General features: G+C 48.9%; 2 protein-coding genes across 2 annotated transcripts in view; one reads left to right on the top strand and one right to left on the bottom strand.

The window, feature by feature from the left end:
• Positions 1 to 512, bottom strand: part of TMEM145 (transmembrane protein 145) — a 30,046-nt gene extending 29,534 nt beyond the window's left edge. The window contains 2 exon segments of the mRNA XM_068999357.1: positions 207 to 366; positions 458 to 512. Of these exon segments, the coding sequence (XP_068855458.1) occupies positions 207 to 366; positions 458 to 512 (215 nt within the window).
• Positions 513 to 885: 373 nt separating this feature from the next.
• LOC138101595 (multiple epidermal growth factor-like domains protein 8) lies at positions 886 to 23,449 on the top strand. Its single transcript, XM_068999356.1, has 15 exons — positions 886 to 915; positions 1,633 to 1,844; positions 6,693 to 6,856; positions 7,328 to 7,393; positions 7,877 to 7,942; positions 8,426 to 8,491; positions 8,975 to 9,040; positions 9,524 to 9,589; positions 10,215 to 10,280; positions 10,959 to 11,024; positions 11,703 to 11,768; positions 14,146 to 14,355; positions 18,875 to 19,055; positions 21,487 to 21,584; positions 23,366 to 23,449. The coding sequence occupies exons 2-15, from the start codon at positions 1,658 to 1,660 to the stop codon at positions 23,447 to 23,449; spliced, it is 1,452 nt and encodes a 483-aa protein (XP_068855457.1). The 5' UTR covers positions 886 to 915; positions 1,633 to 1,657.
• The last annotated feature ends 1,403 nt before the right edge of the window (positions 23,450 to 24,852 follow it).

Genomic DNA, 24,852 nt, shown 5'->3' with positions numbered 1-24,852 from the left:
AGGGGACCGGCCGCTGCCCGCAGACCACGCCCATGGTGGTAATTAGCATACAGGCCACGCCCACAAGACACGGATAGTGCCCCGAGGCCACGCCCACTGCGGGGGACACGCCCACAAAGGGGCGGGGTTAACGCGGAGGGGACCGGCCGCCGCTCGCAGGCCACGCACACAACCTCATTTACATACAGGCCACGCCCACAACGCACGGATAGTGCCCCGAGGCCACGCCCACTGCGGGGGACACGCCCACAAAGGGCGGGGTTAACGCGGAGGGGCGAGACCGCTGCTCGCTGGCCACGCCCATTATGGTAATTAACATACAGGCCACGCCCACAAGGCACGGATATTGCCCCGAGGCCACGCCCACTGCAGGGGGCACGCCCACAAAGGGGCGGGGTTAATGCGGAGGGGCGAGCCCGCTGCTCACACGCCACGCCCATTATGGTAATTAACATACAGGCCACGCCCACTATGCACGGACATTGCACTGAGGCCACGCCCACCCGCCTCATTATACCGCTAATTGAGGATGACGTAATAAACCACGCCCACAAGTGAGACCGCGCCCGCCGGGGCTCGGCCTAGGCCCCGCCCACTGATAACGGGCATCGCGTTAACCACGCCCACAAAATCGATTTGCATTTAAAAGCCGCGCCCACCTCCGGCTTAGCGCTGCATCGATAGGCCACGCCCCTCCGGCATCAGGGCCGCGCCTTTGTCCCCTGCCGAGCCCCTGGGGATGTTTCCTGTCCCAAATTCGGCGCTTTTTACCCCAAAAAGCCCCGGTCTCCCTCAGGCCGCGCCCCAAACCCCGCCCCCCCCCGCGCCCTCACCGTGGCCCCGCCCATTTCCCCGCCTCCTCCCCTTGGCCCCGCCCCCCGCTCCCGCCGCCGCCTCAGGAGCCGCCGCCAGCGGGTGAGGGGGGGAGGGGCCGCGCCTGTCGCGGCTCTATCGCGGCCCTATCGCGACTTCACCGCCGCTTATCGGCGCTTATCGGAGCTCCCCGAGAGGCCCCGTGAGGCCCCGCAGCTCCGCGGGGCCTGGCAGAGCCCGTGAGGCCTGCGGGACGCCTGTGGGCCCGCGGGGGGGAGGGGGGCTTGTGGGACTGAGGGGACGCGGGAATCGTGAGGGGATGGGGGAGGTTTTAGGGGGTCCTGAAGGGATCGTGAGGGGATGAGAGGAGTTTGGAGGGGGTCTGGGGACTCCTGAGGGGCCTGAGAGGGAATTTGGGGGGGGGGGGTCGTGAGGGGTCGGAAGGGGTTTGGGGAGTCCTGAGGGGATCGTGAGGGGATGAAGGGGAATTGACGGGGTCCTGAGGGGGTCTTGAGGGGCTTTGGGGGGGTCCTGAGGGGCCCGAGGAGATTTTGGGGGTTCTTGAGGGGAATTTGGGGGATTCGGCATCCCAGGAGTGGGGCCAGGAGCATCCCTTTAAATTTAGGGCTTTTTGGGGGGGTTTCGGGTGTTTGGGGGGCATCTTTGTGGGGTTTTGGGCTCCCTGTGGGATTTGGGCTTTCTTTGGGACTTTTGGCGCATTTTCGGTGGGATCTGGGATTCCCCATGGGACTGACGAAGTTCTTGGCATCTCCCCGCCCCAATTCCCCCACTTTTAAACCCCCAATTTCTCTCTTTCAGGGTCCCCCCCACCCCCACCGTGACCATGGGGGTCCCCGGGGCGCTGCCGGCGCTGCTTCTGGGGTGTTTTTGGGGTTTTTTTGGGGTCCCCCCTCGGGCGGGGGCCGGGGATTGCAAAGGGCAGCGCCGGGTGCTGAGGGGACCCCGCGGCTTCGTCACCGACGGCCCCGGCAACTACTCGGTCAACGGCAACTGCGAGTGGCTCATCGAGGGTGAGAGACCCCAAAAACCCCCAAATCCACCCCAAAATCGAACCCGGCACCCCCGAAAACCCCCTGGACCCCAAAATCCCCTCAGAGAAACCCCGAAACTGCCCCAAACCCCCAAAAACTGCCCTAAAACCCCCTCAGAGAGACCCCAAAACTCCTCAGAGAGACCCCAAAAACCCCCAAATCCACCCCAAAAACCCCCAAATCCACCCTAAATTTGAACTCAGCACCCGCAAAACCCCCTGGACCCTAGAATCCCCTCAGAGAAACCCAAAATCCCCTCAGAGAAACCCCAAAACTGCCCCAAACCCCAAAAACTGCCCCAAAATCCTCTCAGAGAGACCACAACTGCCCCTTAGAGAGACCCCAAAAACCCCCAAATCCACCCCAAAAACCCCCAAAATCCAACCTGAAATCGAACCCGGCAGCCCCAAAAACCCCCTGGACCCCAGAATCCCCTCAGAGAAACCCAAAATCCCCTCAGAGAAACCCCAAAACTGCCCCAAACCCCAAAAACTGCCCCAAAATCCTCTCAGAGAGACCACAACTGCCCCTCAGAGAGACCCCAAAACCCCCAAACGCACCCCAAAAACCCCGAAAATCCAACCCGAAATCGAACTCGGCAGCCCCAAAAACCCCCTGGACCCCAAAATCCCCTCAGAGAAACCCCAAAACTGCCCCAAACCCCAAAAACTGCCCCAAAACCCTCTCAGAGAGACCACAACTGCCCCTTAGAGAGACCCCAAAAACCCCCAAATCCACCCCAAAAACCCCCAAAATCCAACCCGAAATCGAACTCGGCAGCCCCAAAAACCCCCTGGACCCCAAAATCCCCTCAGGGAAACCTCAAAACTGCCCCAAACCCCAAAAACTGCCCTAAAACCCCCTCAGAGAGACCCCAAAACTCCTCAGAGATACCCCAAAAACCACCCCAAAAACCCTAAAATCCATCCCAAAATTGAACCTGGCACCCCCAAAAACGCCCTGGACCCCAAAATCCCCTCAGAGAAATCCAAAATCCCCTCAGAGAAACCCCAAAACTGCCCCAAACCCCCCAAAACTGCCCCAAAACCCCAAAAACTGCCCCAAAATGCCCTCAGAGAGACCCCAAAACCCCCAAAATTCACCCCAAAAACCCCAAAATCCAACCTGAAATTGAACCCGGCAGCCCCAAAAACGCCCTGGACCCCAAAATCCCCTCAGAGAAACCCCAAATCCCCTCAGGGAAACCCCAAAACTGCCCCAAAATGCCCTCAGACCCCAAAATGTGCCCCAAAATCCCCTCAGACCCCAAAGACCCCCAAATCCACCCCAAAACCCCCAAAATCCACCCCAAAATCGAACCCGGTACCCCCAAAAACCTCCTGGACCCCAAAATCCCCTCAGGGACACCCAAAATCCCCTCAGAGAAACCCCGAAACTGCCCCAAACCCCAAAAACTGCCCTAAAACCCCCTCAGAGAGACCCCAAAGCCCCTCAGAGAGACCCCAAAAACCCCCAAATCCACCCTAAAAACCCCCAAAATCCAACCCGAAATCGAACTCAGCACCCCCAAAATCCCCTCAGAGAAACCCAAAATCCCCTCAGAGAAACCCCAAAACTGCCCCAAACCCCAAAAACTGCCCCAAAACCCCCTCAGACCCCAAAATCTCTCCTGGGACCCCAAAATCTGCCCCAAAACCCCACAGAGAGACCTCAAAATCCCCCAAATCCACCCCAAAATTGAAGCCGGCAGCCCCAAAATCTCTCCTGGGACCCCAAAATCTGGCGGGTTTGGGGATTTTATGGGATTTTAATGGGATTTTAATGGGATTTTATGGGATTTTAATGGGATTTTATGGGATTTTAATGGGATTTTATGGGATTTTTGGGGGGGATTTTTAATGGGATTTTTTTAGGTTTTTAGTGGGATTTTTATGGGGTTTTAATGGGGTTCTTTGGGGATTTTTTTTGAGTTTTAATGGGACTATTTTAGGGTTTTAATGGGACTATTTTGGGGTTTTAATGGGATTATTTTAGGGTTTGAATATGATTTTCTTTTGAGTTTTTAGGGGACTTTTTAGGATTTTCATGTGATTTTTTTTTGAGTTTTAATGGGATTTTGGGGGGCATTTTTAATGGGATTATTTTAGGGTTTTAATGGGTTTTTGTGGGTGACTTTAATGGGATTATTTTAGGGTTTTAATGGGAGTTTTTAGGGTTTTAATGGGGTTTTTTTTTTGAGTTTTACTGGGATTTTGGGGGGCATTTTTAATGGGATTATTTTTGGGTTTTAATGGGTTTTTCTGGGTGACTTTAATGGGATTTTTTTAGGGTTTTAATGGGATTTTTTAGGGTTTTAATGGGATTTTTTAGACTTTTAACAGTGTTTTAATGGGATTTTTTTTGGATTTTAATGGGATCATTTTAGGATTTTCAATGGGGTTCTTATGGGGTTTTAATGGGTTTTAATGGGGTTTTAATGGGATTTTTTTAGTGTTTTAACGGGGTTTTTTAGGGTTTTAATGGGATTTTTTAGGGTTTTTACTGGTGTTTTTGGGGGGCATTTTTAATAGGATTATTTTAGGATTTTCAATGGGGTTTTTATGGGGTTTTAATGGGGTTTTTTAGGGTTTTAATGGGGTTTTAATGGGATTTTTTTAGTGTTTTAACGGGGTTTTTTAGGGTTTTAATGGGATTTTTTCGGTTTTTAATGGGATTTTTGAGGGGCATTTCTAATGGGATCATTTTAGGATTTTCTCTGGGGTTTTAATGGGGTTTTTGGGGGATATTTTGGGGTGCAGCGCCCAGCCCCCGGCCCAGGGCGCTGCTGACATTCCCCTTCCTGGGCACGGGGGGCGCTCAGGGGCATCCCTGGGACTTTTTAGGGTTTTAATGGGGTTTTAATGGGATTTTTTTAGGGTTTTAATGGGGTTTTAATGGGGTTTTAATGGGTTTTTAATGGGGTTTTTTTGGGGTTTTAATGGGATTTTTTTGGGGTTTTACTGGGGTTTTTAATGGGATTTTTTTAGGTTTTTAATGGGATTATTTTAGGATTTTAATGGGATTTTTTTAGGCTTTTAATGGGATTTTTTTCGGTTTATAATGGGTTTTTTTAGGCTTTTAATGGGATTATTTTCGGATTTTAATGGCATTTTTTAGGTTTTTAATGGGTTTTTTTAGGTTTTTAATGGGATTATTGGGGACATTTAAAATGGGATTATTTTAAGGTTTTAATGGGATTATTTTCGGGTTTTAATGGGTTTTTGTGGGTGGCTTTAATGGGATTTTTTTAGGGTTTTAATGGGATTTTTTTAGGGTTTTAATGGGATTTTTTAGGCTTTTATTGGTGTTTTAATGGGATTTTTTTTTGGATTTTAATGGGATCATTTTAGGATTTTCAATGGGGTTCTAATGGGGTTTTAATGGGTTTTAATGGGGTTTTAATGGGATTTTTTTAGGGTTTTAATGGGATTTTTTCGGTTTTTAATGGGATTTTTTCGGTTTTTAATGGGATTTTTTTGGTTTTTAATGGGATTTTTGGGGGGCATTTTTAATGGGATCATTTTAGGATTTTCTCTGGGGTTTTAATGGGGTTTTTGGGGGATATTTTGGGGTGCAGCGCCCAGCCCCCGGCACAGGGCGCTGCTGACATTCCCCTTCCTGGGCACGGGGGGTGCTCAGGGGCATCCCTGGGACTTTTTAGGGTTTTAATGGGATTTTAATGGGATTTTTTAGGGTTTAATGGGGTTTTAATGGGTTTTTAATGGTTTTTTTGGGGGGTTTTAATGGGATTTTTTGGGGTTTTACTGGGGTTTTTAATGGGATTTTTTTAGGTTTTTAATGGGATTATTTTAGGATTTTAATGGGATTTTTTTAGGCTTTTGATGGGATTATTTTAGGTTTTTAATGGCATTTTTTAGGTTTTAAATGGGATTTTTTAGGTTTTTAATGGGATTTTGGGGGACATTTTAAATGGGATTATTTTAAGGTTTTAATGGGGATTATTTTCGGGTTTTAATGGGTTTTTTGGGGGATCTTTTGGGGTGCAGCGCCCAGCCCCCGGCACAGGGCGCTGCTGACATTCCCCTTCCTGGGCACGGGGGGCGCTCAGGGGCATCCCTGGGACTTTTTAGGGTTTTAATGGGGTTTTAATGGGATTATTTTAGGATTTTAATGGGATTTTTTTAGGATTTTAATGGGATTTTTTTTTGAGTTTTAATGGGATTTTGGGGGGCATTTTTCATGGGATTATTTTCGAGTTTTAATGGGTTTTTCTGGGTGGTTTTCATGGGATTATTTTAGGGTTTTAATGGGATTTTTTAGGGTTTTAATGGGGTTTTAATGGGATTTTTTAGGGTTTTAATGAGGTTTTAATAGGATGTTTTTTTGGATTTTAATGGGATCATTTTAGGATTTTCAATGGGGTTTTTATGGGGATTTAATGGGTTTTAATGGGGTTTTATGGGATTTGAATGGGGACTTGAATGGGATTTTTTAGGGTTTTAATGGGGTTTTAATGGGATTTTTTAGGGTTTTAACGGGGTTTTTTAGGTTTTTAATGGGATTTTTTAGGGTTTTAATGGGGTTTTTCGGAGGCATTTTTAATGGGATCATTTTAGGATTTTCAATGGGGTTTTTATGGGGTTTTAATGGGGTTTTTTAGGGTTTTAATGGGGTTTTTTAGGGTTTTAATGGGATTTTTTAGGTTTTTAATGGGATTTTTTTAGGGTTTTAACGGGATTTTTTCGGTTTTTAATGGGATTTTTTCGGTTTTTAATGGGATTTTTGGGGGGGCATTTTAAATGGGATCATTTTAGGATTTTCTCTGGGGTTTTAATGGGGTTTTTTTTTGGATCTTTTGGGGTGCAGCGCCCAGCCCCCGGCACAGGGTGCTGCTGACGTTCACCTTCATGGACACGGAGTGCACCTACGATTACCTGTTCGTCTACGACGGCGGCTCCACGCGCAGCCCCCTGCTGGCCGCGCTCAGCGGCAGCGCCCTGCCCGCGCCCCTCGAGGCCACCTCCGGCAAGGTCAGCGAGCCCCGCGCCTGGGGGGGTGGGGGGAGCTTGGGGGGATTTGGGGGGATTTTTTGGGATTTTTTCTGGGATTTTTGGGGGGTTTTTTTGGATTTTTTGGGGATTTTTTTGGATTTTTTGGAGATTTTTTTGGACTTTTTTGGGGATTTTATTGGGATTTTTTGGGAATATTTTTGGGATTTTTGGGGGATTTTTGGGGGATTTTTGGGGATTTTTTTGGGATTTTTTTTGATTTTTTTTGGGGATTTTTTTGGATTTTTTTTGATTTTTTGGGGATTTTTTAGGGATTTTTTTGGTTTTTTTTTTGATTTTTTGGGGATTTTTTTGAGGATTTTTTTTGGATTTTTGGGGGATTTTTTGGATTTTTTTGGGATTTTTTTGGGATTTTTTCTGTAATTTTTTTGGATTTTTAGGGGATTTTTTGGGGATTTTTGGGGATTTTTTGGGGGCTGTTTTGTGGTGCAGCGCCCCCTGCTGGCCGCGCTCAGCGGCAGCGCCCTGCCCGCGCCCCTCGAGGCCACCTCCGGCAAGGTCAGCGAGCCCCGCGCCTGGGGGGGGGATGGGGGGGCTCGGGGAGCTTGGGGGGATTTTTTGGGATTTTTTGGGATTTTTTCTGGGATTTTTTGGGATTTTTTCTGGGATTTTTGGGGGGTTTTTTTGGATTTTTTGGGGATTTTTTTGGACTTTTTTGGGGATTTTATTGGGATTTTTTGGGAATATTTTTGGGATTTTTGGGGGATTTTTTGGGGATTTTTGGGGATTTTTTTTGGAATTTTTTTTGATTTTTGGGGGACTTTTTTTGGGTTTTTTTTTTGATTTTTTTTGATTTTTTAGGGATTTTTTGGTTTTTTTTTTGATTTTTTGGGGATTTTTTTGAGGATTTTTTTTTGATTTTTGAGGGATTTTTTGGATTTTTTTGGGATTTTTTTGGGATTTTTTCTGTAATTTTTTTGGATTTTTAGGGGATTTTTTGGGGATTTTTGGGGATTTTTTGGGGGCTGTTTTGTGGTGCAGCGCCCCCTGCTGGCCGCGCTCAGCGGCAGCGCCCTGCCCGCGCCCCTCGAGGCCACCTCCGGCAAGGTCAGCGAGCCCCGCGCCTGGGGGGGGGGATGGGGGGGCTCGGGGAGCTTGGGGGGATTTGGGGGGATTTTTGGGGATTTTTTCTGGGATTTTTGGGGTTTTTTTTGGATTTTTTTGGGGTTTTTTTGGATTTTTTTGGGATTTTTTTGGACTTTTTTGGGGATTTTATTGGGATTTTTTGGGAATATTTTTGGGATTTTTGGGGGATTTTTTGGGGATTTTTGGGGATTTTTTTTGGAATTTTTTTTGATTTTTGGGGGACTTTTTTTGGGTTTTTTTTTTGATTTTTTTTGATTTTTTAGGGATTTTTTTGGGGTTTTTTTTGATTTTTTGGGGATTTTTTTGAGGATTTTTTTTTGATTTTTGAGGGATTTTTTGGATTTTTTTGGGATTTTTTGGGGATTTTTTCTGTAATTTTTTTGGATTTTTAGGGGATTTTTTGGGGATTTTTGGGGATTTTTTGGGGGCTGTTTTGTGGTGCAGCGCCCCCTGCTGGCCGCGCTCAGCGGCAGCGCCCTGCCCGCGCCCCTCGAGGCCACCTCCGGCAAGGTCAGCGAGCCCCGCGCCTGGGGGGGGGATGGGGGGGCTCGGGGAGCTTGGGGGGATTTTTTGGGATTTTTTGGGATTTTTTCTGGGATTTTTTGGGATTTTTTCTGGGATTTTTGGGGGGTTTTTTTGGATTTTTTGGGGATTTTTTTGGACTTTTTTGGGGATTTTATTGGGATTTTTTGGGAATATTTTTGGGATTTTTGGGGGATTTTTTGGGGATTTTTGGGGATTTTTTTTGGAATTTTTTTTGATTTTTGGGGGACTTTTTTTGGGTTTTTTTTTTGATTTTTTTTGATTTTTTAGGGATTTTTTGGTTTTTTTTTTGATTTTTTGGGGATTTTTTTGAGGATTTTTTTTTGATTTTTGAGGGATTTTTTGGATTTTTTTGGGATTTTTTTGGGATTTTTTCTGTAATTTTTTTGGATTTTTAGGGGATTTTTTGGGGATTTTTGGGGATTTTTTGGGGGCTGTTTTGTGGTGCAGCGCCCCCTGCTGGCCGCGCTCAGCGGCAGCGCCCTGCCCGCGCCCCTCGAGGCCACCTCCGGCAAGGTCAGCGAGCCCCGCGCCTGGGGGGGGGGATGGGGGGGCTCGGGGAGCTTGGGGGGATTTGGGGGGATTTTTGGGGATTTTTTCTGGGATTTTTGGGGTTTTTTTTGGATTTTTTTGGGGTTTTTTTGGATTTTTTTGGGATTTTTTTGGACTTTTTTGGGGATTTTATTGGGATTTTTTGGGAATATTTTTGGGATTTTTGGGGGATTTTTTGGGGATTTTTGGGGATTTTTTTTGGAATTTTTTTTGATTTTTGGGGGACTTTTTTTGGGTTTTTTTTTTGATTTTTTTTGATTTTTTAGGGATTTTTTTGGGGTTTTTTTTGATTTTTTGGGGATTTTTTTGAGGATTTTTTTTTGATTTTTGAGGGATTTTTTGGATTTTTTTGGGATTTTTTGGGGATTTTTTCTGTAATTTTTTTGGATTTTTAGGGGATTTTTTGGGGATTTTTGGGGATTTTTTGGGGGCTGTTTTGTGGTGCAGCGCCCCCTGCTGGCCGCGCTCAGCGGCAGCGCCCTGCCCGCGCCCCTCGAGGCCACCTCCGGCAAGGTCAGCGAGCCCCGCGCCTGGGGGGGTGGGGGGAGCTTGGGGGGATTTGGGGGGATTTTTGGGGATTTTTTCTGGGATTTTTTGGGTTTTTTTTTGGATTTTTGGGGATTTTTTGGGGGTTTTTTTTGGATTTTTTGGGGATTTTTTTGGATTTTTTGGAGATTTTTTTGGACTTTTTTGGGGATTTTATTGGAATTTTTTGGGAATATTTTTGGGATTTTTGGGGGATTTTTGGGGATTTTTTTTGGGTTTTTTTGAGGATTTTTTGGGATTTTTTGGGATTTTTTTGGGATTTTTTGGGCATTTTTTGGGGGATTTTTTTGGTTTTTTTTTTTTTATTTTTTTGGGATTTTTTGGGGATTTTTTGTGGACTTTTTGGGGATTTTTATGGGATTTTTTGGGAATATTTTTGGGATTTTTTTGGTTTTTTTTTGATTTTTTGGGGATTTTTTAGGGAATTTTTGGGTTTTTTTTGATTTTTTGGGGATTTTTTTGAGGATTTTTTTTGGGATTTTTTAGGGACTTTTTGGGGATTTTTTCTGGAATTTTTTGGGATTTTTTGAGGATTTTTTGAGGATTTTTTGGGGATTTTTGGGGATTTTTTGGGGGCTGTTTTGTGGTGCAGCGCCCCCTGCTGGCCGCGCTCAGCGGCAGCGCCCTGCCCGCGCCCCTCGAGGCCACCTCCGGCAAGGTCAGCGAGCCCCGCGCCTGGGGGGGGGATGGGGGGGCTCGGGGAGCTTGGGGGGATTTTTTGGGATTTTTTGGGATTTTTTCTGGGATTTTTTGGGATTTTTTCTGGGATTTTTGGGGGGTTTTTTTGGATTTTTTGGGGATTTGTTTGGATTTTTTGGAGATTTTTTTGGACTTTTTTGGGGATTTTATTGGGATTTTTTGGGAATATTTTTGGGATTTTTGGGGGATTTTTGGGGATTTTTTTGGGATTTTTTTGGATTTTTTTGGGATTTTTGGGGGATTTTTTGGGATTTTTTGGGGATTTTTTAGGGATTTTTTTTGGATTTTTTTTTTTATTTTTTTGGGGATTTTTTTGGGTTTTTTTTTGATTTTTTTTGGATTTTTTAGGGATTTTTTTGGGTTTTTTTTATTTTCTGGGGGATTTTTTTGAGGATTTTTTTTGGATTTTTTTTGGATTTTTGGGGATTTTTTTTGGGTTTTTTTGAGGATTTTTTGAGGATTTTTTGGGATTTTTTTGGGATTTTTTGGGCATTTTTGGGGGATTTTTTTGGGTTTTTTTTGGATTTTTTGGGGATTTTTTGGGGATCTTTGTGGACTTTCTGGGGATTTTTATGGGATTTTTTGGGAATATTTTTGGGATTTTTGGGGATTTTTTGGGGGCTGTTTTGTGGTGCAGCGCCCCCTGCTGGCCGCGCTCAGCGGCAGCGCCCTGCCCGCGCCCCTCGAGGCCACCTCCGGCAAGGTCAGCGAGCCCCGCGCCTGGGGGGGGGATGGGGGGGCTCGGGGAGCTTGGGGGGATTTTTTGGGATTTTTTGGGATTTTTTCTGGGATTTTTTGGGATTTTTTCTGGGATTTTTGGGGGGTTTTTTTGGATTTTTTGGGGATTTGTTTGGATTTTTTGGAGATTTTTTTGGACTTTTTTGGGGATTTTATTGGGATTTTTTGGGAATATTTTTGGGATTTTTGGGGGATTTTTGGGGATTTTTTTGGGATTTTTTTGGATTTTTTTGGGATTTTTGGGGGATTTTTTGGGATTTTTTGGGGATTTTTTAGGGATTTTTTTTGGATTTTTTTTTTTATTTTTTTGGGGATTTTTTTGGGTTTTTTTTTGATTTTTTTTGGATTTTTTAGGGATTTTTTTGGGTTTTTTTTATTTTCTGGGGGATTTTTTTGAGGATTTTTTTTGGATTTTTTTTGGATTTTTGGGGATTTTTTTTGGGTTTTTTTGAGGATTTTTTGAGGATTTTTTGGGATTTTTTTGGGATTTTTTGGGCATTTTTGGGGGATTTTTTTGGGTTTTTTTTGGATTTTTTGGGGATTTTTTGGGGATCTTTGTGGACTTTCTGGGGATTTTTATGGGATTTTTTGGGAATATTTTTGGGATTTTTGGGGATTTTTTGGGGGCTGTTTTGTGGTGCAGCGCCCCCTGCTGGCCGCGCTCAGCGGCAGCGCCCTGCCCGCGCCCCTCGAGGCCACCTCCGGCAAGGTCAGCGAGCCCCGCGCCTGGGGGGGGGATGGGGGGAGCTTGGGGGGATTTGGGGGGATTTTTTGGGGATTTTTTGGGATTTTTTCTGGGATTTTTTGGGGTTTTTTTTGGATTTTTTGGGGATTTTTTTGGATTTCTTTTGGATTTTTTTGGGATTTTTTTGGGATTTTTTTGGACATTTTTGGGGATTTTATTGGGATTTTTTGGGAATATTTTTGGGATTTTTTAATGATTTTTGGGGATTTTTTTTGGATTTTTTTTTGATTTTTTGTGGATTTTTTGGGATTTTTGGGGGATTTTTTGGGGATTTTTTCTGGGATTTTTTGGGGATTTTTTTGAGAATTTTGGGGGATTTTTTCAGGGATTTTTTGGGGATTTTTTGGGTTTTATTTTTTTGGATTTTTTGGGGATTTTTTTGGGGATTTTTTGTGGACTTTTTGGGGATTTTTATGGGATATTTTGGGAATATTTTTGGGATTTTTGGGGATTTTTGGGGATTTTTTTGGGATTTTTTTTGATTTTTTGGGGGATTTTTTTGTTTTTTTTTTATTTTTGGGGGATTTCTTAGGGATTTTTTTTTGTTTTTTTTATTTTTTGGGGATTTTTTTGAGGATTTTTTTGGGATTTTTTGGGGAGTTTTTGGGGATTTTTTCTGTAATTTTTTTTGATTTTTAGGGGATTTTTTGAGGATTTTTTGAGGGTTTTTTTGGGGATTTTTTTTGGATTTTTTTTTTAATTTTTGTGGATTTTTGGGATTTTTTGGGGGGATTTTTTGGGGATTTTTTTTGGATTTTTTAAAGGATTTTTTCGGATTTTTTGGGGATTTTTTGGGGATTTTTTGGGATTTTTAGAATGATCTTTTGGGGTTTTTAAATGATTTTTGTGGGATTTTTTAAATGATTTTTGGGGTTTTTTAATGATGTTTTTGGTGTTTTTTAAGGATTTTTTGTGGCTTTTTAATGATTTTTGGGTGATTTTTCAATGTTTTTTTTTGATTTTTAAATGATTTTTTTTGTGGTTTTTTGGGGATATTTTGGGATTTTTTGGGGAATTTTTGGGGATATTTTTTGGGATTTTGGGGGGATTTTTTTGGGATATTTTTGCAATTTTTGGGGGATTTTTTTGTGTTTTTTTTAATTTTTTTTTATTTTTTGGGGATTTTTTGGGGATTTTTTGCAGGAATTTGGGATTTCCACCCCGTTTTTTTAAGGAATTCAAGATTTTCACCCCGTTTTTCTTAGGAATTCAGGATTTTCATCCCGTTTTTCTTAGGAATTTGGATTTTCACCCCTTTTTTTTAGGAATTTAGGATTTTTACCCTGTTTTTTTGCAGGAATTCAGGATTTTTGTGCTGTTTTTTGCAGTAATTCGGGATTTCCACCCCGTTTTGTTTAGAAATTCCGGATTTCCACCCCGTTTTTTGTAGGAATTTGGGATTTTCACCCTGTTTTTTGTAGGAATTTGGGATTTCCACCCCGTTTTTTTTAGAAATTCCGGATTTCCACCCCGTTTTTTGTAGGAATTTGGGATTTCCACCCCGTTTTTTTTAGAAATTCTGGATTTCCGCCCCGTTTTTTGTAGGAATTTGGGATTTTTATGCTGTTTTTTGCAGTAATTTGGGATTTCCACCCGTTTTTTTTAGGAATCTGGGATTTCCACCCCGTTTTTTGTAGGAATTGGGGATTTCCACCCCGTTTTTCTTAGGAATTCCGGATTTTCACCCCGTTTTTTTTAGGAATTTGGGATTTTTATGCTGTTTTTTTTTGCAGGAATTTGGGATTTTACGCCCTTTTTTCAGTAATTTGGGATTTCCACCCCGTTTTTTTTAGAAATTCCGGATTTCCACCCCGTTTTTTTTAGAAATTCCGGATTTTTACACTGTTTTTTTGCAGGAATTTGGGATTTCCACCCGTTTTTTTTAGAAATTCCGGATTTCCACCCCATTTTTTGTAGGAATTTGGGATTTCCACCCCGTTTTTTGTAGGAATTTGGGATTTCCACCCCGTTTTTTTTAGAAATTCCGGATTTCCACCCCGTTTTTTGTAGGAATTTGGGATTTCCACCCCGTTTTTTGTAGGAATTCCGGATTTTCACCCCATTTTTTTTTAGAAATTCCGGATTTTTATGCTGGTTTTTTGCAGGAATTTGGGATTTCCACCCCGTTTTTTTTAGAGATTCCGGATTTCCGCCCCGTTTTTTGCAGGAATTCCGGATTTCCACCCCGTTTTTTTTAGAAATTCCGGATTTTTACGCCGTTTTTTTTGCAGGAATTCGGGATTTCCGCCCCGTTTTTTGTAGGAATTGGGGATTTTTGTCCCGTTTTTTGCCGAACTGACCCCGTTTCTCCCCTTTTTCCCTCTCTCCCCCCCCCCTGCAGATGCTGCTGCACCTCTTCAGCGATGCCAACTACAACCTGCTGGGCTTCAACGCCTCCTGGCGCCTGTCCCTGTGCCCGGGCGGCTGCTCGGGCCGCGGCCGCTGCCAGCCCCAGGGCCAGTGCCACTGCCAGCCCGGCTGGGCCGGCCCCTCCTGCGCCACCCCCCAGTGCCAGGGCCACTGCCGCGCCCCCGGCGGCTCCTGCAACCCGGTGAGTGCCCACAGCTCGGGGCTTGGGGGGGTTTGGGGGCATTTTATGGGATTTTTTTGGGAGTTTTTGGGGATTTTTTAGGGGATTTTTTGGAGTTTTTGGGGATTTTTTAGGGGATTTTTTGGGGAATTTTGGGGGATTTTTTTTGGGGATTTTTTGGGAGTTTTTGGGGATTTTTAGGGGACTTTTAGGGATTTTTTAGGGATTTTTTAGGGATTTTTGGGGATTTTTTAGGGATTTTTTGGGATTTTTTGGGATTTTTTGGGGATTTTTTGGGGGTTTTTGAAGTTTTTTTCAGGATTTTTTGGGATTTTTTGGGGGATTTTTTGGAGATTTTTTGGGGGATTTTTTTGGGATTTTTGGGGAATTTTGGGGATGTTTTAGGGAATTTTTTGGGAATTTTGTGGGTTTTTGGGGGATTTTTTTGGGATTTTTTTGAGGATTTTTTTGGGATTTTTTAGAGATTTTTTGGGATTTTTTAGGGATTTTTTGAGGATTTTTGGGGTTTTTGGGGGGGTTTTGGGCCCCCCAGTGCCAGGGCCACTGCCGCGCCCCCGGCGGCTCCTGCAACCCGGTGAGTGCCCACACGGATGGGGCAGTTAGGGGGGTTTGGGGGGGTTTTGGGGGGTTTTGGGGGGTTTTTAGGCATTTTATGGGATTTTTTGGGGATTTTTTGGGGATATTTTGGGATTTTTTTGGGGGAATTTTTTGGATTTTTTAGGGGATTTTTTGGGGATTTTTCGAGGATTTTTGGGGATTTTTTGGGGATGTTTTTTGGGATGTTTTGGGATTTTTTACGGATTTTTGGGATTTTTTTGGGAATTTTGGAGATTTTTTGGGGATTTTTTAGGGATTTTTTTGGGATTTTTTGGGGATTTTTTAAGGATTTATTTGAGGATTTTTTGGGAATTTTGGGGGTTTTTATGGATTTTTTGGGGATTTTTTAGGGGATTTTTTTGGATTTTTTTGGGGATTTTTTAGGGATTTTTGAAGGGATTTTTTGGGGATTTTTTGGGGATTTTTTTGGGATTTTTTAGGGATTTATTTGAGGATTTTTTTGGGATTTTTTCGGGTTTTTTTTGATTTTTTTGGACCCCCCAGTGCCAGGGCCACTGCCGCGCCCCCGGCGGCTCCTGCAACCCGGTGAGTGCCCACACGGATGGGGCGGTTACGGGGGCTTGGGGGGGTTTGGGGGGGTTTTTTAGGCATTTTATGGGATTTTTTGGGGATATTTTGGGGATTTTTGGGGATATTTTGGGGATTTTTGGGAGTTTTCGGGGGATTTTTTTGGGGAATTTTTGGGGATTTTTTCGGGATTTTTTTAGGAATTTTTAGAGGATTTTTTGGATTTTTTTGTGGATTTTTTGGGGATTTTTCGAGGATTTTTTGGGGGGTTTTTGAAGTTTTTTTCGAGGATTTTTTGGGGATATTTTTTTTAGGGATTTTTTGGGGATTTTTTTGGGGATTTTTCGAGGATTTTTTGGGGATTTTTTGGGGATTTTTTTGGGATTTTTTGGGATTTTTTACGGATTTTTTGGGATTTTTTTGGGAATTTTGGGGATTTTTTGGGATTTTTTAGGGATTTTTTTGGGGATTTTTTGGGGATTTTTTGGGGATTTTTAGGGGATTTTTTGGGGAATTTTGGGGATTTTTTATGGATTTTTGGGGATTTTTTAGGGGATTTTTTTGATTTTTTTGGGGATTTTTTAGGGATTTTTGAAGGGATTTTTTGGGGATTTTTTGGGGATTTTTTTGGGATTTTTTAGGGATTTATTTGAGGATTTTTTTGGGATTTTTTCGGGTTTTTTTTGATTTTTTTGGACCCCCCAGTGCCAGGGCCACTGCCGCGCCCCCGGCGGCTACTGCAACCCGGTGAGTGCCCACAGCTCGGGGGCTTGGGGGGGTCTGGGGGGGTTTTTGGGGGGGTTTTTTAGGCATTTTATGGGATTTTTTGGGGATATTTTGGGAATTTTTGGGGAATTTTTGGGATTTTTTAGGGGATTTTTTAGGGGATTTTTTGGGATTTTTATGGTTTTTTTTTGGATTTTTTAGGGGATTTTTTAGGGATTTTTCGAGGATTTTTTGGGGATTTTTTGGGATGTTTTTTGGGATTTTTTTTGGATTTTTTAGGGGATTTTTTGGGATTTTTTAGGGGATTCTTGGGAATTTTGGGGATTTTTTTTAGGGATTTTTTAGGGATTTTTTTGGGGATTTTTTTTGGGAATTTTGGGGATTTTTGGGGATTTTTTAGGGATTTTTTTTCGATTTTTTGGGGATTTTTTTGGGATTTTTTGGGGGATTTTTTGGGAGTTTTTTGGGATTTTTTGGGGATTTTTTAGGGGATTTTTTTAGTGATTTTTTGGAATTTTTGAAGTTTTTTTCAGGATTTTTTACGATTTTTTGGGGGATTTTTAGGGGACTTTTTAGGGGATTTTTTGGGATTTTTTAGGGATTTTTTGGGATTTTTTGGGGGATTTTTTGGGATTTTTTTTTGATTTTTTGGGATTTTTTGGGAATTTTTTTGGGATTTTTTAGGGGACTTTTTGGGAGTTTTTGGGGATTTTTGGGGGGATTTTTAGGGATTTTTTTGGGGAATTTGGGATTTTTTGGGGGATTTTTAGGGATTTTTTTAGGGAATTTGGGATTTTTTTGGGGATTTTTTGGGGGATTTTTTGGGATTTTTTGGGGATTTTTTGGGGGTTTTTTTGGGGATTTTTGGGGATTTTTTTCGATTTTTTGAGGATTTTTTGGGGATTTTTTTGGGGATTTTTTGGGAGTTTTTTGGGATTTTTTGGGGATTTTTTCGGGATTTTTTTCGGGATTTTTTGGGAATTTTTTGGGATTTTTGGGGATTTTTTGGGGATTTTTTTGGGATATTTTGGGATTTTTTTGGGAATTTTTTAGGGACCCCAGAACTTTGGGGATTGGAGCTTTGGGACCCCAAAACTTTGGGGATTGGAGCTTTGGGACCCCAAAATGGGGCTGAGAGACCCCAGAACTTTGGGGATTGGAGCTTCGGGACCGCAAATCTTTTGGGATTGGAGCTTTGGCACCCCAAAACTTTTGGGATTGGAACTTTGGGACCCCAAAACTTTGGGGATTGGAGCTTTGGGACCCCAGAACTTTTGGGATTGGAACTTTGGGACCCCAAAACTTTGGGGATTGGAGCTTTGGGACCCCAGAACTTTTGGGATTGGAGCTTTGGCACCCCAAACCTTTTGGGATTGGAGCTTTGGCACCCCAAATTTTGGGAATTGGAGCTTTTGCACCCCAAACCGCCCCAAAAATGACCCCAGAACTTTGGGGATTGGAGCTTTGGCACCCCAAACCTTTTGGGATTGGAGCTTTGGCACCCCAAATTTTGGGAATTGGAGCTTTTGCACCCCAAACCGCCCCGAAAATGACCCCAGAACTTTGGGGATTGGAGCTTTGGCACCCCAAACCTTTTGGGATTGGAGCTTTGGCACCCCAAACCCCCCCAGGTGACCCCAAAACTTTGGGGATTGGAGCTTTTGCACCCCAAGCTACCCCAGGTGACCCCAAAACTTTTGGGATTGGAGCTTTGGCACCCCAGAACTTTTGGGATTGGAGCTTTGGCACCCCAACCCCCCCCCCAGGTGACCCCAGAACTTTGGGGATTGGAGCTTTGGGACCCCAAACCTTTTGGGATTGGAGCTTTGGCACCCCAAACCCCCCCAGGTGACCCCAAAACTTTGGGGATTGGAGCTTTTGCACCCCAAACCGCCCCGAAAATGACCCCAGAACTTTGGGGATTGGAGCTTTGGCACCCCAAACCCCCCCAGGTGACCCCAAAACTTTGGGGATTGGAGCTTTGGCACCCCAGAACTTTTGGGATTGGAGCTTTGGCACCCCAAACCTTTTGGGATTGGAGCTTTGGCACCCCAAATTTTGGGAATTGGAGCTTTTGCACCCCAAACCGCCCCAAAAATGACCCCAGAACTTTGGGGATTGGAGCTTTGGGACCCCAAACCACCCCAAAACGACCTCAAAACTTTTGGGATTGGAGCTTTGGGACCCCAAAACTTTGGGAATTGGAGCTTTGGCACCCCAACCCCCCCAGGTGACCCCAGAACTTTTGGGATTGGAGCTTTGGGACCCCAAAACTTTTGGGATTGGAGCTTTGGGACCCCAGAACTTTTGGGATTGGAGCTTTGGCACCCCAAATCCCCCCAGGTGACCCCAGAACTTTTGGGATTGGAGCTTTGGGACCCCAAACCCCCCCAGGTGACCCCAAAACTTTTGGGATTGGAGCTTTGGGACCCCAAAACTTTGGGGATTGGAGCTTTGGGACCCCAAACCTCCTTGAACTGACCCCAAATCTTTTGGGATTGGAGCTTTGGGACCCCAAAACTTTTGGGATTGGAGCTTTGGCACCCCAAATCCCCCCAGGTGACCCCAGAACTTTTGGGATTGGAGCTTTGGCACCCCAACTCCCCCCAGGACACCCCAAGGAGCCGCCCTGAGCCGCTTTTTTGGGGCGTTTCCCCCCTTTCCGCAGGACTCGGGGCTCTGCGAGTGCCGCCCGGGCTTTTTGGGGTTCTCCTGCGACCTCTCCCTGGGGGACCCCCTCGGGGGGGGGCCGCTGGTACCAGCTCAGCCCGGGGACCCCGAATTCCGGCCCCGCACGGCGGCTGCGGGGGCCGTCCTGCCCGGGATCGGGGCCCTCTACGTGTTTGGGGGTGGGTCCGGGGGGATTTGGGGGATTTGGGGGGGATTTGGGGGTGTTTGGGGGGGATTTGGGGGGGGTTTGGGGAGTTTAGGGGGGATTTGGGGGGGATTTGGGGTGTTTGGGGGGGATTTGGGGGGGATTGGGGGGATTTGGGGGGATTTGGGGGCTGCGGGGCCGTCCTGCCCGGGACCGGGGCCCTCTACGTGTTTGGGGGTGGGTCTGGGGGGATTTGGGGGATTTGGGGGGGATTTGGGGGAGTTTGGGGGTGTTTGGGGGGATTTGGCGGCTGCGGGGGCCGTCCTGCCCGGGATCGGGGCCCTCTACGTGTTTGGGGGTGGGTCCGGGGGGATTTGGGGGGGATTGGGGGGGATTTGGGGTGTTTGGGGGTGTTTGGGGGATTTGGCGGCTGCGGGGGCCGTCCTGCCCGGGATCGGGGCCCTCTACGTGTTTGGGGGTGGGTCCGGGGGGATTTGGGGGGGGCTTGGGGGGGATTTGGGGGAGTTTAGGGGGGATTTGGGGGGATTTGGGGGGGATTTGGGGAGGATTTGGGGGGATTTGGGGGGATTTGGGGGGGATTTGGGGGTGTTTAGGGGGGATTTGGGGGGATTTGGCGGCTGCTGGGGCCGTCCTGCCCGGGATCGGGGCCCTCTACGTGTTCGGGGTGGGTCCGGGGGGATTTGGGGGGGATTTGGGGGTGTTTGGGGGGGATTTGGGGGAATTTGGGGGTGTTTGGGGGGGATTTGGGGGGATTTGGGGTGTTTGGGGGGGGATTTGGGGGGATTTGGGGGTGTTTGGGGGGGATTTGGGGGAATTTGGGGGAGATTTGGGGGGATTTGGGGGGATTTGGCGGCTGCGGGGGCCGTCCTGCCCGGGATCGGGGCCCTCTACGTGTTCGGGGGTGGGTCCGGGGGGATTTGGGGGGGATTTGGGGGGGATTTGGGGGGGATATGGGGGGATTTGGGGGCTGCGGGGGCCGTCCTGCCCGGGACCGGGGCCCTCTACGTGTTCGGGGTGGGTCCGGGGGGATTTGGGGGATTTGGGGGGGATTTGGGGGTGTTTGGGGGGATTTGGGGGGGTTTGGGGGAGTTTAGGGGGGATTTGGGGGGGATTTGGGGGTGTTTGGGGGGGATTTGGGGGGGATTTGGGGGGGATTTGGGGGGATTTGGGGGCTGCGGGGGCCGTCCTGCCGGGACCGGGCCCTCTACGTGTTTGGGGGTGGGTCTGGGGGGATTTGGGGGGATTTGGGGGGGATTTGGGGGTGTTTAGGGGGGATTTGGGGGGATTTGGGGGTGTTTGGGGGGGGATTTGGGGGGATTTGGGGGGAGTTTGGGGGGGATTTGGGGGGTTTGGGGGCTGCGGGGGCCGTCCTGCCCGGGATCGGGGCCCTCTACGTGTTCGGGGGTGGGTCCGGGGGGATTTGGGGGTGTTTAGGGGGGGTTTGGGGGGGATTTGGGGGGATTTGGGGGAGTTTAGGGGTGTTTGGGGGGGATTTGGGGGGATTTGGGGGGGTTTGGGGGGGATTTGGGGGGATTTGGGGGGATTTGGGGGCTGCGGGGGCCGTCCTGCCCGGGATCGGGGCCCTCTACGTGTTCGGGGGTGGGTCTGGGGGATTTGGGGGGGTTTAGGGGGGATTTGGGGGGATTTGGGAGGGATTTGGGAGGGATTTGGGGGTGTTTGGGGGGGATTTGGGGGGATTTGGGGGATTTGGGGGCTGCGGGGGCCGTCCTGCCCGGGATCGGGGCCCTCTACGTGTTCGGGGGTGGGTCTGGGGGGATTTGGGGGGGATTTGGGGGGGTTTGGGGAGTTTAGGGGGGATTTGGGGGGATTTGGGGAGTTTAGGGGGAGTTGGGGGAGTTTAGGGGGGATTTGGGGGAGTTTAGGGGGGGTTTGGGGGGATTTGGGGAGTTTAGGGGGATTTGGGGGGATTTGGGGGAGTTTGGGGGGGATTTGGGGGGATTTGGGGGATTTGGGGGCTGCTGGGGCCGTCCTGCCCGGGATCGGGGCCTTCTACGTGTTCAGGGGTGGGTCCGGGGGGATTTGGGGGGGATTTGGGGGGGTTTGGGGGTGTTTAGGGGGATTTGGGGGATTTGGGGGGGATTTGGTGGTGTTTAGGGGGATTTGGGGGGATTTGGGGGCTGCTGGGGCCGTCCTGCCGGGATCGGGGCCCTCTACGTGTTCGGGGGTGGGGTCCGGGGGGATTTGGGGGATTTGGGGGGGATTTGGGGGTGTTTGGGGGTTTTTTAAGGGGGATTTGGTGGAGTTTAGGGAGGATTTGGGGAGGATTTGGTGGAATTTGAGGGGATTTGGGGGTGATTCGAGGGGAATTTGGGGGAGTTTAGGGGCGATTTGAGGGGATTTGGGGGGGTTTTGTGGGGATTTGGGGCGATTTGAGGGGGTTTGGGGGATTTGGGAGGGGTCCTGAGTGGTTTTTTCCCCCCCAGGGCTGGACCTGAACGAGGCCCCTGGGGGATCTGGTCCGGTTCAACTTCAGCTCCAACCGCTGGGAGCGGATCCTGGAGAGCCCGGGAGCTCCACGCCGGTGAGAGAGAGAGAGAGACCCCTCCCCAAATTAACCCAAACCTCCCTGAAACCCCCCAGATCCACCCAAATTCACCCCAAACCCCCCCTGAAACCCCCCAAATCCACCCAAATTAACCCCAAACCCCCCAAATCCACCCAAACTAACCCCAAACCCCCCCTGGAACCCCCCAAATCCACCCAAACTTAAACCCCAAACCCCCCAAATCCACCCAAACTAACCCCAAACCCCCCAAATCCAACCAAACTAGCCCCAAATCCCCCCTGAAACGCCCCAAATCCCCCCAAATTAACCCCAAAACCCCCTGAAACCCCCCAACCCCCCCCAATTCCCCCCCAAATCCCCCGCAAACCCCCCCAAAGCCCCCCCAATCCCCTTGAACCCCCCAAATCCCCCCCAAACCCCCCCAAAGCCTCCCCAAATCCCCTTGAACCCCCCAAATCCCCCCCCAAATCCGCCTAACCCCCCCAATTCCCCCCCAATCCCCCTCAAATCCCCCCAAAGCCCCCCCAAAATCCCCCTGAACCTCTCCTAACACCCCACCCCCCCAAATCCCCCTCAAATCCCCCTCAAATCCCCCCAATCCCTCCCCAAACCCCCCCAAAATCCCCCCAATCCCTCCCAGACCCCCCCAATTCCCCCCAATTCCCCCTCAATCCCCCCCAAATCCCCCCCAAACCCCCCCAAATCCCCTTGAACCCCCCAAATCCCCCTCAAACCTCCTCAAAATCCCCCCAAATCCCCCCAAACCCCCCCAACCCCCTCCAATCCCCCAAATCCCTCTCAAACCTCCCCAAAATCCCCCCCAAATCCCCCCCAAACCTCCCCAAATCCCCTTGAACCCCCCCAACCCCCCCAAATCCCCCCCAAATCCCCCCAAACCCCCCCCAAATCCCCTTGAACCCCCCCCAAACCCCCCCAAATCCCCCTTGAACCCCCTAACCCCCCCAAATCCCCCCCAAATCCCCCAAAGCCCCCCCAAATCCCCCCTGAACCCCCCCCAACCCCCCCAAATCCCCCCCAAATCCCCCCAAACCCCCCAAATCCCCCTTGAACCCCCCCCAACCCCCCCCAAATCCCCCCCAAATCCCCCCAAAGCCCCCCAAATCCCCCCAAATCCCCTTGAACCCCCCCTAACCTCCCCAAATCCCCCCCAAATCCCCCCCAATCCCCCCAAACCCCCCCAAATCCCCTTGAACCCCCCCTAACCTCCCCAAATCCCCCCCAAATCCCCCCCAAAGCCCCCCAAATCCCCCTTGAACCCCCCCAACCCCCCCAAATCCCCCCCAAATCCCCCCAAAGCCCCCAAATCCCCCCAAATCCCCTTGAACCCCCCCTAACCTCCCCAAATCCCCCCCAAATCCCCCCCAAATCCCCCAAACCCCCCCAAATCCCCTTGAACCCCCCCCTAACCTCCCCAAATCCCCCCCAAATCCCCCCAAACCTCCCCAAATCCCCTTGAACCCCCCCAACCCCCCCAAATCCCCCCCAAATCCCCCCAAACCCCCCCAAATCCCCTTGAACCCCCCCAACCCCCCCAAATCCCCCTTGAACCCCCCCTAACCCCCCCAAATCCCCTTGAACCCCCCAAATCTCCCTCAAACCCCCCCAAATCCCCCCCAAATCCCCCCAAACCCCCTCAAACCCTCCTCAAAATCCCCCAAATCCCCCCAAACCCCCCCCAACCCCCTCCAATCCCCCCAAATCCCCCCCAAATCCCCCCAAAACCCCCCCAAATCCCCCTTGAACCCCCCCCTAACCCCCCCAAATCCCCTCCCCAGGCCCCCCGGCACTCGCACAGCGCCCTGGCCTGGGGGGGACACGCTGGTGATTTTCGGGGGGGAGCTGCGGGGGGGGGGCTCTGACCAACGACCTGTGGGGCTACGAGCCCCTCGGGGGGGGCTGGAGGCGGCTGCGGCCCCCCCAGAGCGACCCCCAGAGCCCCCGCCCCTGGCCTGCCCATGCGGCCGCGCTGGTGGACGGAGAGTGGCTCTACGTGTTCGGAGGTGGGGCTGGGGGGGCTCGGGGGGGTTTGGGGGGGGTTTGGGGGGGTTTGGGGGGGAGCTGGAGGGGTTTGGGGGGTTTGGGGGAGATTTGGGGAGGTTATGGGAGGGTTGACAGGGATTTGGGGGGATTTGGGGGGGATTTTGGGGGGGTTTGGGGGGGTTTGGGGGGGGCTTGGGGGGAGTTGGAGGGGGATTTGGGGGGATTTGGGGGGATTGGGGAGTTTGAGGGGGGGGTTGGGGGGCATTTGAGGGGGTTTGGGGGGATTTGGGGGGGTTGGGGGGGGTTTGGGGGGAGTTGGAGGGGGATTTTGGGGGGTTTGGGGGAGTTTGGGGGGGTTTGGGGGAGTTGGAGGGGGAATTGGGGGGGATTTTGGGGGAGTTTGGGGGGAATTGAGGGGGTTTGGGGGATTTGGGGGGGTTTGGGGGGGATTTGGGGGAGTTGGAGGGGGATTTGGGGGGATTTGGGGGGGATTGGGGGAGTTTGAGGGGGGGTTGGGGGGCATTTGAGGGGTTTGGGGGATTTCGGGGGGGTTTGGGGGGTTTAAGGGGGAGTTGGAGGGGAATTTGGGGGGATTGGGGGATTTGGGGAGTTTGAGGAGGGGTTGGGGGGCATTTGAGGGGGTTTGGGGGGGATTTGGGGAGGTTATGGGGGGGTTGAGAGGGATTTGGGGGGATTTGGGGGGAATTGAGAGGGATTTGGGGGGGTTTGGGGGGATTTGGGGGGATTTGGGGGTTGGGGGGGGTTTGGGGGAGATTTGGGGAGGTTATGGGGGGGTTGAGAGGGATTTGGGGGGATTTTGGGGGGGTTTGGGGGATTTGGGGGGGATTTGGGGGAGTTGGAGGGGGATTTGGGGGGATTTGGGGGGATTTGGGGGAGTTTGAGGGGGGGTTGGGGGCATTGAGGGGGTTTGGGGGGATTTTGGGGGGGTTTGGGGGGGTTTAAGGGGGAGTTGGAGGGGGATTTGGGGGGATTTGGGGAGTTTGAGGGGGGGTTGGAGGCATTTGAGGGGGGTTGGGGGGGATTTGGGGGGTTGGGAGAGTTTGGGGGGGATTTAGGGGGGTTGGGGGGGGTTTGGGGGAGTTTGGGGGAGTTTGGGGGGGATTTGCGGGAGTTTGGGGGGGATTTGGGGGGGGTTTGGGGGAGTTTGGGGGGGAGTTGGAGGGGGGATTTTGGGGGGTTTGGGGGAGTTGGGGGGGAATTGGGGGGGTTTGGGGGGATTTGGGGGGGTTTGGGGGGGGCTGGGGGGGAGTTGGAGGGGGAT

Source organism: Aphelocoma coerulescens, unplaced genomic scaffold, assembly GCF_041296385.1.
Source record: "Aphelocoma coerulescens isolate FSJ_1873_10779 unplaced genomic scaffold, UR_Acoe_1.0 HiC_scaffold_347, whole genome shotgun sequence".
Lineage (NCBI taxonomy): Eukaryota > Metazoa > Chordata > Aves > Passeriformes > Corvidae > Aphelocoma > Aphelocoma coerulescens.
The sequence above is the reverse complement of the archived record's forward strand: the minus strand, read 5'-3'. Positions and strand labels throughout refer to the sequence as shown.

Coding starts and splice junctions, on each gene's coding strand:
- LOC138101595 (XM_068999356.1), top strand. CDS start 1,658: ATGGGGGTCCCCGGGGCGCTGCCGGCGCTGCTTCTGGGGTGTTTTTGG. Junction 1,845..6,692: donor CTGCGAGTGGCTCATCGAGG/GTGAGAGACCCC, acceptor TTTGGGGTGCAG/CGCCCAGCCCCCGGCACAGG. Junction 9,041..9,523: donor TCGAGGCCACCTCCGGCAAG/GTCAGCGAGCCC, acceptor TTTGTGGTGCAG/CGCCCCCTGCTGGCCGCGCT.